The sequence below is a fragment of the Chelonoidis abingdonii genome, chromosome 13 (assembly GCF_003597395.2).
Source record: "Chelonoidis abingdonii isolate Lonesome George chromosome 13, CheloAbing_2.0, whole genome shotgun sequence".
NCBI lineage: Eukaryota > Metazoa > Chordata > Testudines > Testudinidae > Chelonoidis > Chelonoidis abingdonii.
Window position 1 is genome coordinate 30,551,797 of NC_133781.1, and position 16,206 is coordinate 30,568,002.

General features: G+C 46.6%; 1 protein-coding gene across 3 annotated transcripts in view; it reads right to left on the reverse strand.

The window, feature by feature from the left end:
• Positions 1 to 217: 217 nt before the first annotated feature.
• The window catches only part of RPTOR (regulatory associated protein of MTOR complex 1), a 290,490-nt gene continuing 274,501 nt past the window's right edge, over positions 218 to 16,206 (reverse strand). For all 3 annotated transcript variants that reach the window (XM_075071909.1, XM_032797289.2, XM_032797288.2), the window contains 6 exons: positions 15,451 to 15,557; positions 9,860 to 9,987; positions 9,249 to 9,335; positions 5,438 to 5,554; positions 4,705 to 4,834; positions 218 to 2,960 (listed from right to left, as the gene is read on the reverse strand). In XM_075071909.1, coding sequence (XP_074928010.1) covers positions 2,892 to 2,960; positions 4,705 to 4,834; positions 5,438 to 5,554; positions 9,249 to 9,335; positions 9,860 to 9,987; positions 15,451 to 15,557 — 638 coding nt within the window. In that variant the 3' untranslated portion in view covers positions 218 to 2,891. The remainder of the gene's footprint in view (positions 2,961 to 4,704; positions 4,835 to 5,437; positions 5,555 to 9,248; positions 9,336 to 9,859; positions 9,988 to 15,450; positions 15,558 to 16,206) is intronic.

The window sequence follows — 16,206 nt, forward strand, 5'->3', positions numbered from 1 at the left end:
TGAACAACAGGTTAGACGAACACATGTCAGGGATGGTCTAGATAATACTTAATCCTGCCTCAGTGCAGGGACTAGACTAGATGACCAACTGAGGTCCCTTCCAGTCCTACATTTCTATGATTTCCCCCCTACCTTACATAGCCCTTTTTCCTGCTCTCAAGACTAGGAACACTAACTTCTCCCATTCATTACAATAAAACGACCTGACCACAGGCTCTTTCTGCATTTATATTTTATTAACCATTTATTGTTTGTATTTATTTTACTCTCACATTACAATCTCAGAGTTTATTTTTTTTAATATCTTTTTTATTTTTATAAAATAAATAGAGATAAGTGAACTTTTAGGTAGGATGCTCTCCAGAGCCTCGGTTAAACTTCATGATTGAATTTTTGCATCAGACCTGTGAAAACAGAGCCCAGACACGCACACGCTTAGATGAAAGCTCAACAGGCCGAGTCAGTTAAAAATCCTACTCCTGGCTGCACAGGCTGGGAGGACACTCAGGGAATGCTGGTATGAAGACAAAGCAGCTTCCCACAATCCACCTTTGCATTTTGCCAGGTATCGCTTGTTCTTTAAAGAAATCCACTGATTGAGGTTAAAAATCTATGGTGTTTGTAAATAGTGCATGTTAGTCAGTTATCTGCAAATCCCAACCTCTGTCTCAATGCTGGCCAGCACGCCTGTCCTCGGCCATTCCCTGAGTTCAGAGCCATGCGTAGAGGGACAGGCATGGTAATCAGAGGGGCGACACTGGTACCACTGCAACAGACACTGGGGCAAGTAAATCCGTGTAGAACAGCAGCTCAATGGGCCACCAAGAGAGGCAATTTTTTTTTTTTAGCCCATTACTAACTTTTGGTAGTCCACATCTTAGAAAAACACAGACTTTTAGGTTAAACAGCAGCTCCTCCAGATTTCCTTCCACTGCTTTCGATTCAGCATCCTGTGAGGCGGCCGGTGGATCACCGTAGGGTAGAGAAGACTGCAGTTGTGCTTGCGAGTGGGAAGAGTGCCCCAGCTGGGGTACCTGCCTCAGTCCCCACAGTTCAAGCCACCTTGCAACAGGAATACTTTGAGATTTGCAGACAGCAGCGTTTTACTATTTGACTTTTAATGGCAGATGACAACAGGATCCTGGCCGATTCTGATGCCATGGCATTGCCTGGCTGCATATAGGCTGAATGAGCATCTCCGGAAGCAAAATGATGTGGCATGTTATGGGCAGCGACAAGGTCAGCCATCCCCAGCTGAGTTCAGTGTGGGAGGTGAAGCTACTGCCCACAACAAAAAGCAGCAACAATGTTGTTCGTTTCTTTTCTCATTAACACTACTGTCATTGACTTAGGCACCTCTGCTGCCCTGTGAGTAACGGTGAGGCCAGAACCAGAACGGAGAGAGTTTTCCTAGATTTGGATAGCTTAGCATCATCGTTACTTTACAGGGTTTTGTTGTTCCCGCCCAGTTGACTCACATCTAGACAGTACTTTATTGGGGGAATGCTCCCTTCAGCTTTGCCACCTCTTTCCCCAAATCAATCTCCAGACACATTATGGATTCCAAGGGACAGGAATCTTCATTACCGACAGGCATGAAAGGCATGGGAGAGGGTATCAGCTTTCCCTAGAGTTGGGGACAAGATGGTCTTGCACGAGGCACTGCTGTTGGCCCATCTCCCTCCAGGACAGCAGTGATTCTCTTGTAATCAGAACATACACGTGGATGCCCAGATGTGTAGACACACAAGGACATGCCAATGCAATGCATATCTGCCTGGGTTCATACAGACACGTACAAATATGCCCGGATGCATATAGACCAAGGTGCATGCAAATGCACATGTATACAGTTGGGTGCATACAGTCAGGTCTATTAGCTAGCAGAATATTAGCACTTCTGAGAAAAATGAAAGCCTATGGTTTAAGGCAGGGGCAAAACAAGCCCTCTGTCTGTGCAGTTGTCAGGACATCTTGTGTGCTTTGGGGGTGTGCTGTGGGCAAAGGGACACCGACTCCTGAAACAATGGAGTGAATAAGACAAAGTCTCTCACCCCATTCACCTGCACTGACACAGGTACGTGCCCATGAACAGAAAGTAGTTACATCAGACACAATCCAATTTCCTTAGGGCACTGAGGATGTTGCTCATTTTCTTGTTTCTCCTCCATCTGGATGCAGAGTTTTATGGCCTGTCAGTGTTCCACACTGCTACTGTTCTCCTCACTTCCAACCCCCTTCCCTCTTCCTCCTGCTGCCATGCATGCTTGTCCGCTCACTCTGTCCATACTGCCACTGGAGAGAGGGAGGCCAGCGAGCACAGCAGATGATTTCCTGGCTCCCTTCTCTCGGTTACACACAGATTGCTCAAGACTAGGTGTGATATTCTGCAGGCGGCCAGCTGGGATCCTGTTGCCTGCCAGAGGGGCTGCTCTTTGGCACAGGATAGTTAATAGGCAGAGGGGTCACTTGAAAGGGTGAGAAAATATGGAGCTGTAGGCGAGTCCTGACTTCATTCCTTAAGTTACCTAGACCCCATGAAAGAAAGGAACAAAGACTGAAATAAAAAGTCCCTCACAAAGGTATCGTCTCATCCAGTCCTTTGAAGCCTTGGAACCATGTTTGTAACAGAGAAACCATTGAAAACAAAAAAGAAATGTTCCTTTTCTGTAGTTTTCAGAGGTTCTGGCTGAAAAGAAAATAGAAGATTGTCTCTCCACCTCTCCAAATCATCAGTAGCTGAGTCAGAAGAAAAAAAAAACTGTTCAAGTTATGGGTTGCAGCAGCAGCAGCCAACACTAAACATTCAAGTCGATCATTTCTCTATATACATTACAGGTGAGACATGGCCCTGCCCGCTGGGACTCTCCCTTTCTCCGATAAGGCTGCTGTTATCTGATCCGCTTTTCCACCGAGTACACGGAGATGTAGTAGTCATTGCTTCCAACTGCCAGGTGAGGCTGTGGGACGGAGAGCAAACAAGTGAAATATGCAGGAGTCATGGGGGGAGGGGAAGGGCTACAGGATACCTATCAGTCCAGGCGGGGAGTCGCAGCATTCTGAGCACCGCTGGCCAGATGCTAGGGAGCTCCTAGCCGGGTCTGCCAAGGTAGCTATAACAGCCTGTTTCCTCCACCTATCTTGGGCTATATGTCTGCACACTGTATGCCACTGTTTCAGCTGAAGGAAAAAATTATGGTGGCCATCAGGTGCCAACGTCTAGTATAATTCTTCTAAATGTGTTTGTTACAAACAATCCCCTGGATTGAAAACTGGAGCGCTTCTATTGAGAACCCCAGGAGCAATTCCAGGCTTCAAAGAGAACAGGACTAGAGGGTTTCTTTGTTTGTTTATTTTAAAGGAGACAAATTTTTCAGACTTGCTAACCCCCTCTTCCCATCCCCCAAACCCAAGGACCAAATCATTCATTAGGTGCTTGACTTCTTGCAGGGTGATGTCCCAAGGCAAAGGAGCAGCAGACTGAGATGCACAAGCTCCTCTTTATTGTCTTCCTCCTCAGGATGTAAAATGCCCATAACCTCTACCAGCAATCCAGAGAATCACCCACCCCTGTCCCCCTAGCCCACCCCCAAATCGGAGGGCCAATAGCATGTCACATCATAGTTCACCTTCCTCTTGCTGCTCTGTCCACTGCTTCAGGCCCTTCATCACATGCCACTGTCCTTTCTCATTAAATGTAAACCACTTATGTTTGACCTACAAGGTTCTAACATGGCTCCGCCCCCTTATGTGTCCCCTTTAACCTTCACCTGCTCCCTATTCACCATCCAGCTACTTTCTGCTACGCCTTCCACCTCCCTCACCTATTCTCATCTCCAGCCATCTCAGGCCATACTGCAAATGTGTGACACCTCCTAATTAAACAACTGCCAACCACCTTCATTCCCCTCCTTCTAAAGACTAGTGCAGAGCCACCAGCTCTGTGACACATTCACATTGCAAGATTCTCTCCACCCTGTTTTGTTCTGAATTTTATGAGCTTGTGCCTTTAGACTGTGCAGGAACTCTTACTTTTTCAGCAGTTTTTTTTGCTGCACAGCACCATACACGCACAGTACTATACAGTGGTAAGGTGGGTTCGGAGAGCAGCCATTTCCGAGGCACTTGGTGATGGTATCAATTTTAGAGGAAGAGCCACAGAACAGAGAGGTGCACTGTAACCTGGGCTAAATTTTGGCTTGTCTCATGTGTATGTGCTGGCGGAGAGAGCTGGCTCCTGGAGAATAGGATGGTGGTGCTCAGCTGAGTCCTAGGCTAACACACCTTACAGAACATCTCTGGCATAAGCTGCCATGAGCGAAAAGCTAAATCAAAAGGCAGTTCCAGAGTGAAGAAAAAATGGCAGTCAACCAGTGAGCAAAAGTGGCTCAGAAGTTTGGAGTCCTGTTCTAGCCCTTAGTGGACATTTCTGCACATTAAATAACTACTGCACACTTTGGTGCAACTGGCCATATTTGCATGTGCTTCTGTTGGGATAGGATGGCAATGCATTGACAGAGCAGAGTGGCTTCGAGGACTGAAACAGCTAGGTTGCAGGTTAGGGACTAAGGTGCACTTGCAGAACTGTGTGCAGTACCCTCCTGTACAAAGGGGAGGTCTTTCGTCATTGTGACCAGCTCCTTTTTCACAGAAAGGCATGCAGAACTACAAAAAAAATTCCAAAGTTAAAAAGAAAATACAGACCCAATGAGGATGGAAAGCCAGGCAGCTGATGGCTCCAACTCTCTGTCCCATAAATCCATCATAGTATTTGATATTGTTGATCAGCTCTCCATTCCCATTGTAGATTGCAGTGAACTGATTCATTGAGCCACTGGAAGGAAGAGAGAACATCATGTACTCACCACATTCATTCAATACTATTCTACATAAAGGGTTTTCTACTCACTACCACTTGGCTACGGAGACAGGAGTAATTGATAAAGCAAAAGTGTGTACCACGTGCTCTTATAAGCAAAGAGATTGGTTTTAATCCACGCTGCAGTAGGCTTACCACAGAGAGCTTTAGAGACAGGCTTGAACTGAGGATTTACCTCTTATGCTGTAAATTCAAGATGTAAAATATATAGAGCCAATGAAAGTGCACGTTCCCCTAAGGTGGTTCTCCCACAGCTACCATGGCACAGTGACAGTGAAGTGGATGCTGGTCCCCGCAACTCAGCCCAGCTGTAAACCTGCTGCCTTTGGGTAGGGAGTCTGACACACTGAGAACTAGCAACACCCTGCACCATCACTCTGAGTCACCAGTGCAAAGGTTTCAGTAACACACAGAAGGGTTAAAATACCTGAACTGCACACATGGGAACGAAGTGGCACTGGTCATAGCAAAGGGAAAAAAACAGACGTGAACGATATTTGTAATGATGGATTTCTTCTCTCTGTTCCACAGAGGAGGTGGGATAGGGTCAGAACCTACCATGCAAACAGATTGGCCTGTGGGTGAATGTCCAGGGCGGTCAGCCCTTTGACTATCTGAAGGACCTTCACAGACTCTGGCATCCTGGGGTCGAAGAAACGGACATCTCCATTCACACTATCAACAGAGGAGGTTCACAACATTAGACTCTGTCCCACTGGAAGTGCAGCCTCGAAAGCCCACAGAAAAGGCCATTCACTTGCCTGCGAACAGACCACCATTACGCATGGCAGAGCCATAACTGGGCATTTTAGTGCCCAGGGCTAGCAAGCCTACTTCCACCCCCTACAGTTTTATTCCGTCATTTCTCTGCCACTGTGGCTTTGCGCCCTGAGCGGCTGCACTGCCCTGGTTGTGGCGCTGACAGAAGGACTACACCCGAGGAGAGATTCAGTACCACCTCTCCCACTCTACGTCCAGCATGACTGTATCCACCCCAGCATCACTTGTTTCCAGTAGGATCCACAGCAGGTGAGGTGCTGTGTACACACACAAAGGAAAGAATGTTCGCTGTCCCCAGGAGTGACTATTATCTTACCCCACCTGCACCGACACGACAAAAGTGCTTTCACTGGGATGTCATGCCCACAATACAACAAGCTGTGTATGAGGCCCCAGTTCCTTTTCTTCCTTCCAGTGTGACTGCTCCAGCCCAGCAGCAGGCAGTAATCTGAGGGGCTCCTATGCAACCGCCCAAGATGCCAGTTATTTGGACCCTGGTCCATAAGTCCCTTGCTGTTCAGCGAACTCTTTGGAGCAGGGGACAGCAAAGGCTAATTAACAGCTTGTATCTTCTAAGGGTCAATCCAGGCAAAGGTACCGGTGCAGGACAGAACTGGCCCTAGATATGGCCAACAGGGTATGGCAGCAACACGGAAAAGATTAATGGCTGCTCTGAGCCAATGAAAGACACCAGGTGATGAGATAAGCAAGATTTAAATGGAATAATAGCAGGTTCTAACTAGTATGAGGATGTCAGACTCCACTGGGCTAATGCTGCTGAGGCGTCCAGTGATAATCAATAGAGACAGCAATCCTGAACCAGCAGTACTTAGAAAGACACTGATCACCTTTAACACAACTTTTTCTGAACTGTGGTGCTTAGGTTAAGATGTTTGAACCTTCATAGAAAGTTCAGTCTGCACAAGCGGGGGCTGGAGTGTTTCAAGGAACTAGACCCAGCCCCAAACAATGGAGTTTTGAGATCAGATGAAAATTTAAAAACTCGGTTGCTGATTATTCCTTAAGCAGAGGGATTATTAAAGCTAGGTTACTCTATGGGCACAAGTGGTGCTCTATACTAGACATGCTGTTCCTGCTCCCCTCCCCGCAACTGATGTATTTTCCCCACAATTGGGAAGTGAGTCTAAGGCACAGCTAGCTAGGCCTACCTCTTGCAATACGCTATGAATCTGTAAGGCTGAGATTTTGGAATAAGAATCCTTAAAGGGCTATTAGAGAATAGGACAAACTAATCATGGCCCTAGTGGTTAGATCAAAATGGCTGGACAAAGGACCACATGACTATCCAGCCTACGTGTCATCATCCCTTCAGGCATATGAGTGAGCTTCCCCTGGTGATCTGGTTACAATGGTCAATTCTAGGTTATAAACTCATTCTCTCGTGCTTTTAGATCCAGATGAGGGTCCTCTAGGATTCTGCTGGGTAATTATTGCCAGCATTGCCAACTTAGCGACTTTATCACTAGATTTAGTGACTTTTTGGTTTCCCTAGCGAGAAAATAAGTGTCCAAGTGACCAGTAATAAATTTAGCGACTGTCACTGCCAATCACACTGCCATTCAGAGAAAGACATCACTAATATGTACAGTGACAAAATCATTCACAAACAGCTCAAGAGTGTTGATAAAATCCATTCTGTGCTCTTCTTACTACTTTCTGTTGCACCCAAAGTCAGTGTCATTATGTCTCAATGGAGTGTGTCCTCGGAAGGAATCGCATCCCAGGGCTGCTTGGGCTGAGATCACTATAATCTGCAGGCGAGGAAATGAGGCTGCGGAGGCTAATTAGATATTTTGCTAAAGCCAGGCACACATTGGAGAGAGCAACACATTTGCCAGGGCTTGTTTTAACCCAAATGTTCTTTCTCGCTGCTCCATAGTAGGCAGCACACCCTGTGATGTGGGGAATGCCAGCTAATGAAGCGGGCTGGGTGGGGGAGGCAGGTTAGCCAGCGAGGAGAGCTGCATGGATGGAAGATGGGGTGGGATGAGACAGGACCATGTGCCCCAATGGGGTGTGGGGGGCACCGTGCCTCCAGGGATGAAGCCCTTACTACAGGATTAAAGGCAGAGCTAGCTTGATTTCAGTTCCCCTTTACTCCTTCCCCTGGCTTGGCCTGGGGCTAGCTGCCCAGCTCTTTTCAGAAATCAAACCCTGGAAGTGGAGGGAAGGGGTCCAGTTAGCAGATTTTTGTTTTTAAATCTACTTTCTTGGCGCCCTGAAGCACCAAGCTCAGGTGAGGCGACTCTCCTCCTCCCCCTGGCTCTGGGCTCTCCCTTCCACTAACCTGTTGGTTCAAATCCAGGCTGGCAAGAAAGGGAGGCTCAGCTGAAATGAACAAACCCCAGCCGTGCTGGGCTGCCACGTACAGAGCATCCTTCCCAATGAGCAGAGGGCACACTCCTGATGAGGACGGTGTACTGTTGTAGTTGCTTCTGGTGTGCAATAAAATGTAGTAACAGCATGGAACAGATTTTATTAACACTATTGAGCTGCCTGTGAATGCTTTTGTGACTACACTCTCCTGTGTGCGTGTGTGTGTGCGCGCACACGCATGTGTGTGTCAGGGTTTGTCTGATGACTTCTTGCTTTGTGAAGTTGGCAACACAAATGTCTCAGGCATTTCAGGACACAGTTATACTGGAACCAGTTGCTGGCGATAATTCTTTTATAAAAGCCACTCTCCATGGATACTGTAGTTATTTTAAGCCCGAAGGCATTCCTTTCTGGAGAGGAAATGAACTGCAGGATGGCTTGTTTGACCAGAGTCCAGTTGCTTTGGGATAGGGGACCAGAGATTTTCTCCTGCCTTTCTGACACTGCTGAGGAGGATGTGGAGGAGAGGAAGCGAACGTTTGCTCTTTCAGACAGAGGCATGCAAGGCAGGGATGCCAACCTGGCTCCCTGGGATTGCTGAGGGAGATTATGAGGAAGATTAAAAACTCTAATATGGGAGCACTACAAATCTGGCAGCTGCACCATTTAAGCCCCTTTCTAAAAATCGTGATAAATTTTGCCACTCTATCCCCTGCCTCAGGAAAGCATTACATCCTGGAGAATTATGTTCTGTTTACATTCTGTAAACAAGGAAGAAGAGCATCTCTGTGGACAAAGTGCAGCTTTGTGACCGTAAATTGTATTCTGCTGTCCCTTTAACAGGCAAATAAATATCGGCTGCTCTCCACACAGTATTTACTGAGCAGCAGAAATAGATTTATGTGTAGAAAATTGCTAGATGGTGAAGTAATCCAGCAAGCAATATGCCCAGGGGATGCAGAGTGAACATCCTCTCCCCTTCTGTCCTCTCACTTATAACCCCCACAAGGCCATTTGCAATAAGGAGGCAGAAACAGAGCATACAATGTCTCCTAGAACCCCCTCATGCACTCCCAGGTAGGCTACAGGTTTCGTTCCTTCTCCCTCCCTTCCCTCACCAACTTTTGGAGCAGGAGTTAACTGCTGAGCTGAAATGCCAAAGTGCAGAGTTTTACCTTCTTTGGTGTTGACATATCAGTGACCAATTTTTAAAGGGAGAGGAAAATGTCTCCAGTATTCAAGACCCTTTTACCTGACGCTCATGATGTTGCCTTCAGGATGTTTCTGCAAATATGCTTTCACGACCCAGGCTGTGTGCTCCCGGTAGGTCATGACACGGCTGAGGAGCAAGCAGAGAAAGGGGAAACTTTTTGGAAGGAAATCTGAGGAGGCACAGTGAGCACCTCCAACATCTGCAACTGGACCTTCTGAGTCCTGTTGGTTGAAATCATGGAGGTGAAGAAAAGGGCCACTCCTTCTCACACCTCTGGCCTTTGTTAGCAAACCTGGGGGTCTAATGATGCAGGGCATGATCCTTGTCACTATGCAGGCAAGCACGACAAAGCTCTGAGTCAGCTGAGAAAATCCCTGAACCAACAGGCTTCCAGCACGGTTGCTGAGGTGGGACAATATTAACAAATGGGACTGGGCACGCATGTACTATAATGAAGGCGATAAAGGGCTCACTGAAACATTACAAATTCTTTCAGTGACACATTCTAGTTACTGAAGCCAGTGTGACAGCTGGTAAGTGCACTGTGAACTTGGAGCCTTTACGACAAGAGACCAGTAAGACTCAGGGAGGAGACCATTTGCCAGTCAGGGAGACTGCAGTGGGCTAAAGGGGAAGCTGCAGGTAGTTACCATTCACTCAGAGCCATTCTCCTGTCATAGACACGGATGGAGCCATCACCGAGCCCTGCCACGATCAACGAGCGGTGCGAGTCACACGACAGGCTGGTCACACAGCTGTCAGCTCCTGTGGGGATATCCTAGGGACAAAGCACACACACAAACCAGGCTGAAAGAGCAAAGGGCCTCCAAAGTCCACAGCACAAAAGAGGAAACATTGGGTATATCTACATGGCAATAAAAAATCCATGGCACCGAGTCTCAGAGCCAAACAACTTGGGCTCATGGGGCTCAGGCTGTGGGATTAAAAATTGCAGCATAGACATTCGGGCTCAGGCTGGTGCCCAGGCTCTGGGACCCACCTCCCTCAGATGTCTACACTTCAATTTTTAGCGCTGCAGCCCGAGCCCCAGTAGCCTGAGTCAACTGAACTGAGCCAACCATGGCCATGCTGCAGGTCTTTGATTGCAGTGTATATGTACCCATTAGCTACCTTCAAAAGAGCCTTCTGCTGGACCCAGGCTCGCCTATGTGTTTCAAGGAATCTCCTCTCTCCTTTACCCTGATCACAAACCAATTTAAATAGCGATTTTCACACATTCTCCCTCCCGTGTAAGGTTATTAACCCTGCAGTTCTGCGCTCACATGCGGGCAGAACTGAACCTTCAGCTGGGACAAAAGGAATATGTCTACACAGCATTTCGGAAGGAGCCTCCGAGCTCAGGACTTGGGCTGGTGCTTTAGAAGCAGCTGTGTAGACAGCACCTGGAAGTTATGGCTCGGGCTGGAGCTCAGGCTCCGAAGCCTAGGGAAGGGGGTGGGCTTCAGAATCAGAGTAACAACTTCAAAGAGCTGTCACACCAGTATTTTTAGAGTGCTCGCGCAAGCCCTGCTAACTCAAGTCTGCAGACCCGGGCTAAGAGGCTCACTCCAAAACGCTTTGTAGACACACCCAGGGATGGCTAGCTTTCTGCCAGGCTGTTGTCAAGGCAATGACAGGAATCAATGAGCGGTGAGTATGGGGTCGCTGAATCAGGACTGTCCCTGCAGCCTGAATGAGTCACTGCCCCAATACTCAAAGCTCAGCCTGGGCAGCGAGACACAAACGTGGGTTTCCTTTGTGGCAGCACAACGAGCGCTGTTCAGAGATCAGCTTTTGGGAATAATTAAACTTCACACACCAAAATAAAGGAAAAAGTCTATTTCAGAAAGGAAGAATCATTGTTATTCTCCTTCTAAAAACACCTAATTAGTTAAGATAAATGTCTGCCAGGAATTCCTTCCATAAACCATCTTCAGTTTCTGTTGGTTCTAAATGCTGCTAGAAAAGCAGGGTGGATAATAAAAAAGCAGGAGGAGATGAGCCACTGAAGAGACACACGCTTGCTGAAAATTAATAGCTTGCAGCTAAGTCAGACATGTAAAAAAGACACCAAACCTACATGAAAAGGGGAGACACAGCACATGTTATAGGCAGCAGCATCTACTTAAACTCCTGTTAAAGGGACTGACCTGCAGAGTCCAAACCCAAACACAGACAAATCTTGCGAGGCAATTTGAACATGCCTCTGAGAAAAGAGTAACAAACTTGCAGAGGACCGAAAGGCAGTAGGACACTGGGTCTGATCAAAGAACAGATCTGTTAAGAGGGAGACATTTCCATGGATCAAACCAAAATCTATTTCCTGGAAGAGCTGTTACTTTGGCAATGGAGGGCACCTAGAAGTAACAGACCTGCTAAGCAAAGCTTTGATACAACAGGAGGCCTTTTCATTTCACAGGTTTCTACTGTATACCACAATATATATCAGGGCTTGGCAACCTTTGGGAAGTGGTGTGCCAAGTCTTCATTAATCTACGGTTTCACGTGCCGCCTTTGGCACGCGTGCCGCAGGTTGCCAACTCCTGATATATACCATGTGAGCACTTAATCTGCCATTAGTTCTGAAACCCTCTTTGTCCTCTGGAAATAATAAAATCATTTTGCCAGAAAATGTCTCCCATTAGTCATAATTAGAGTCATTCTGGGTAGTAACAGTTATACTGCTTTGTCATTTCCATTTTTACTTTATCAGAGTTTTGGCTCTCTCTTACACCTCTCATCAGTGGATCTCAGAACCCTTTACAACCCCCCTGTAAGGCTAGGAATTATTGCTTCCATTTTACAGATGGCTACGTTAAGGCATTGTGTCATTAAGTGACTTGCTGTTTACAGTGTTGTTGCAGAAATGTTGGTCCCAGGATATTAGCGAGAAAAGGTGGAATTTAAATTCCAGTCTGTGAGAGAGTATCTGCTGATTTCTTGTCTCATTAAGTGACTTGTGTATGATAACAGAGCGCAACAGTGCCAAGCCACGCCTAGAACCCAGCAGTCCTCTCTCCCACTTCCCTGCACTAGGATAAAACAGTTTGCATTTTTGCAGTATCATCAGAAGCCAGAGACTGCATACATTTTTAAAGTATTGATTTGGAGAATAAGAATGTAATGCACCAGGATACTGGTGAAATACACCCTACATTATTATTCTAACGCTGTAGCTTTGCCCTCTTTATCTGCTACAAACAAAAGAATAAGTTGGAATAATAGGTGTACAACTGGGAAAAAGAATTAAACAGCTAAAATGGAGCAACATTTTCAAGCCAAGGTAATAATCGAAGAGGCACTATGGAATTGCATTAGCTAATTTCACACCCGAATCCTGGTTTTGTTCCTGTGCGCATTCACCTTCTCTAACTGTCATTGCAGCCTTTGCTGAATTAACTGTTTGCTAGAGACACCTAACTTTGGGGCTGTTTTTACACGGTTATTCTAACTCCATAAGATCCACGTCTCGATTTTATTCTCTGTGCCAGGAACATGCAGCTAGCATGGAAAGAAAGTACTTGCTCCACCACTACATGCAATGTGCCCCCAAAGGTATTCTCGCAGGGGTTCAAAGGGTGGGAAGGCATCTTTATTAGCTTGGATTACATGGCTCCCCTGCTCTCGGTGCTGAATCTCAGCTTTGCAGAGTGACTGAGGAAGTTTTGACTGTCAGGATCTCCACAAATCCAATTTGCACAATTAAAAAAAAAAGAAACAGAATGCTTTCCGATACTCTTAATATAATCATTAACGATTCTAATTTAAAATATTTTCACCCTACTGATTTCTGATGTTCCCTAATTTACACAGATAAAGTAATGTTTGAAAATAATTAGGATTAGCATAGGCTTAATTATGCTGCATTGCAGGGTCAGAAGTGTCATAATTAATGTTCATCGAGAGGTAATTAATTTCTAAAAGCTTTGGAGACTAGTTTTCATTTTCCCCTGCATGGTGACTTTATTCTTGCAGATTTGCTGCTTCTCCTTACATACCTAAACATCATTTTAATTGGATCACAGTTGACATGCAAGCTGACAGTTTTTGTCCTCACTTATTTTAAATGGAAATATATGTGCTTTGGTGCAGAAGCATTTTAAAGGTGGGAAGCATTTGATTGTTATGAAAGTAATGGTAAGCCTTGGAGTGCTGAAAGGCAAATTCAGCAGAGCCCCATAGATCTGAAAGGAAATCTTCCCAGACTACTGTACCCCTTTCAGCAGTCTGGTTTGTCTTGAATACCCCAAGTTTCACTTCACTTAAAAACTCTCCGGCTGTCCAGCTCTGACGACAGGACCGCTGCCAGCAGCAGCGCAGAAGTAAGAATGGCAATACCAAACTGTGCCACCCTTCTGAGCTGCTGCTGGCGGCGGTGCTGCCTTCGGACCAGGGCAGAAGGAGAGCGGTGGCTGCTGGCCGGAGTGTTCATGTTGTTTGTGGTGCGGGAGGACTATTTTTTAAACCCTGCTCCCATCACGCTCTGTAATACTCACTCCCACACGCTCCCACATTGATTGTTGAATTTTTGTGCCTCTCCTGCTGTTATGGCAGTGGGTCTTGCAGCAGCTGCTGGATCCCAGTCCTGCTGTAGAGCTCTAGTGCCTGTTGTAAAACTAGGCAAATAAAATGAGTTGACGTAGCCCCTGGAAGACCTTTGCATACCCCTGGCTGAGAACCACTGGTCTAAGAGATGGTTGATGCCATGCAGCCATTTGCAGAAGCAGTGGGCACTTCCAATGCTTTATAGTCTGTGGCCACACAGTACTGGGCCAGATTCTGATCTCAGTCATACTGGTGTAAGTCAGTAACTCCACTGACTTTACTTGCCTGGTGTGAGATCAGATAATGTCTCAGACAGATGTCATCCTAAGCATGCAAGCCCTGGTTCAGGAGAGCCCTTATAAATTGGAGAGCGTTCAGAGAAGAGCCAGGAGACTGATAACTGTGAAGGTAACCAATGGAACAATTCACCAAAAGTTGTGGTGGAGTCTCTATTGCTGACAATTTTTTTTTGAATTGGAGATATACCAGTCTCCTAGAACAGGAAGAGACCTTGAAAGGTCATTGAGTCCAGCCCCCTGCCTTCACTAGCAGGGCCAATTTTGGCCCCAGATCCCTAAGTGACCCCCTCAAGGATTGAACTCACAACCCTGGGTTTAGCAGGCCAGTGCTCAAACCACTGAGCTATCTCTCCCCTCTTTAAATCAAGAGTGGATATTTTTCTAAAAAAAGATTTATTTTGGGGGCTCTCTGCAGCCTGTGTTACACAGGAGTTCAGACTAGATCAGCGGTTCTCAAACTGTGGGTCGGGACTCCATTTTAACGGGGTTGCCAAGGGCTGGCACTAGTCTTGGTGTGGCCCAGGGCTGAAGCCCGAGCCCACTGCCCGGGGCCAAAACCCAATGGCTGAAGCCCTGAATGTGGATGCGGCTCAGATTACAGAACCTCCCTCCACCCCCGCCTGGGGCTGAAACCCTTGGGATTTGGATTTGGCCCCCCTGCCAGGAGTGGTGGGGCTCTGGCTTTGGTCCTGGCCCCCCTGCCTGGCATCGTGTAGCAATTTTTGTTGTCAGAAGGAGGTCGTGGTGCAAAGAAGTTTGAGAGCCCCTAGACTAGATGATCAAAGGGGCCTTGGAATCCATGAAAGCACTTCAGTGCATGCGTAAGTACCTTTCTGAATAAGGATGCTTTCCTAATTGGTTCTCAGATGGCAGGTGGGAAGGAAAATGACAGTGTTTTAAGGATTAGCCCTGTATAATTTCAAGAGAATTCTAGGAGCTGAAGCTACAGAGTCATCTGAGGGGTGCTTGTCCCTCTCCATTACTGCACTTTACCCTCTCCAGGTGTTTTATAGCACAACTATACTGTAACAGGGAGACAGTATCATACACCTGGCCTCCCATTTGTGACTGCCTGCTCTTCTCCTCTCCCAAATGCAACTGCATTAAAATTCAGCTTCTGCAATTTCCTACAGGGAAAAGCACTTTAATGTTAGGAGTATTTTTAGCTGTCTCGTAATGGGATTTTGCAGCTGAAAAGGGGGAGAGCCAGCATTATGTGACAAGTCTGCTCTCTGGAGGCCACAGTTTGAGAACCTGTGAACTATGTTTGTTAAATCGCTGGATGGTATGTGTCCTGGAAACACGCTCCTTGGTGCCTAATTCCAGGTGTTCAGCTGGGAGACCTGTAAGCTCCAGTAGCAGTGACAGAGTTAAAGGGACAAACACGCAGCTGTTACCTGTACTTTCATTTCTCGATCTGTGTCCCAGATCCGGATAATCCGCACATCTCCTGAGGTCATGAGAAGACCAGTCTCTTGTTCCCAGTCCACCACCATCCCTGCTCCTGAGAAAAAACACAGGATATGGAAATTATTCTTCACATAAACACTAGCAGAGCCTGACAGAGCCAAACACCAAGTTTTGTGATCTGACACTTTGTAGTAGAGCTAGGAGAATCTTAAAATCACACACACACTCACTCAAAATTGGGACAAACCAGCTGTTCTTGAGTTCTAAACGATGTCCCTCACTCATTGGACTAGGTGTGCTATAGAAGACACTTGCTCCCCCCTGAGCTGGAAGTGGAATCTCTCTGCTCAGCAAAGTCCCCTTCTGGCAGATGCTCCAACAGGTCCAGATGGCCTCTACAGGAAAATGGAACTAGCTCTCTGTAGGACGATGGACTCATAAATTATTCATCACCCTGCAAAAATACCAGGCTAAAGATTGTTTTGAGTAGACTGGCCTGGCGTGAGTTCGGGCACCCAGCATGGACACAGCACTGCTTTCAAAGGACTATGGAATCTATGATTTCTTATCCCCACTCAGATCGAAATATTGCATGTGATTAAGAGGACATGTTTTTAGACGAGGAATGGTGAAGCTGTGGAATTTGCTGCTGCAAGATATTGAGTTAAATAGCTCAGCAAGACTAAAAAAAAGTGATGTGTCTGGATAAGGAGAACATTCTGCAGTTACACGAGCTAGAACAC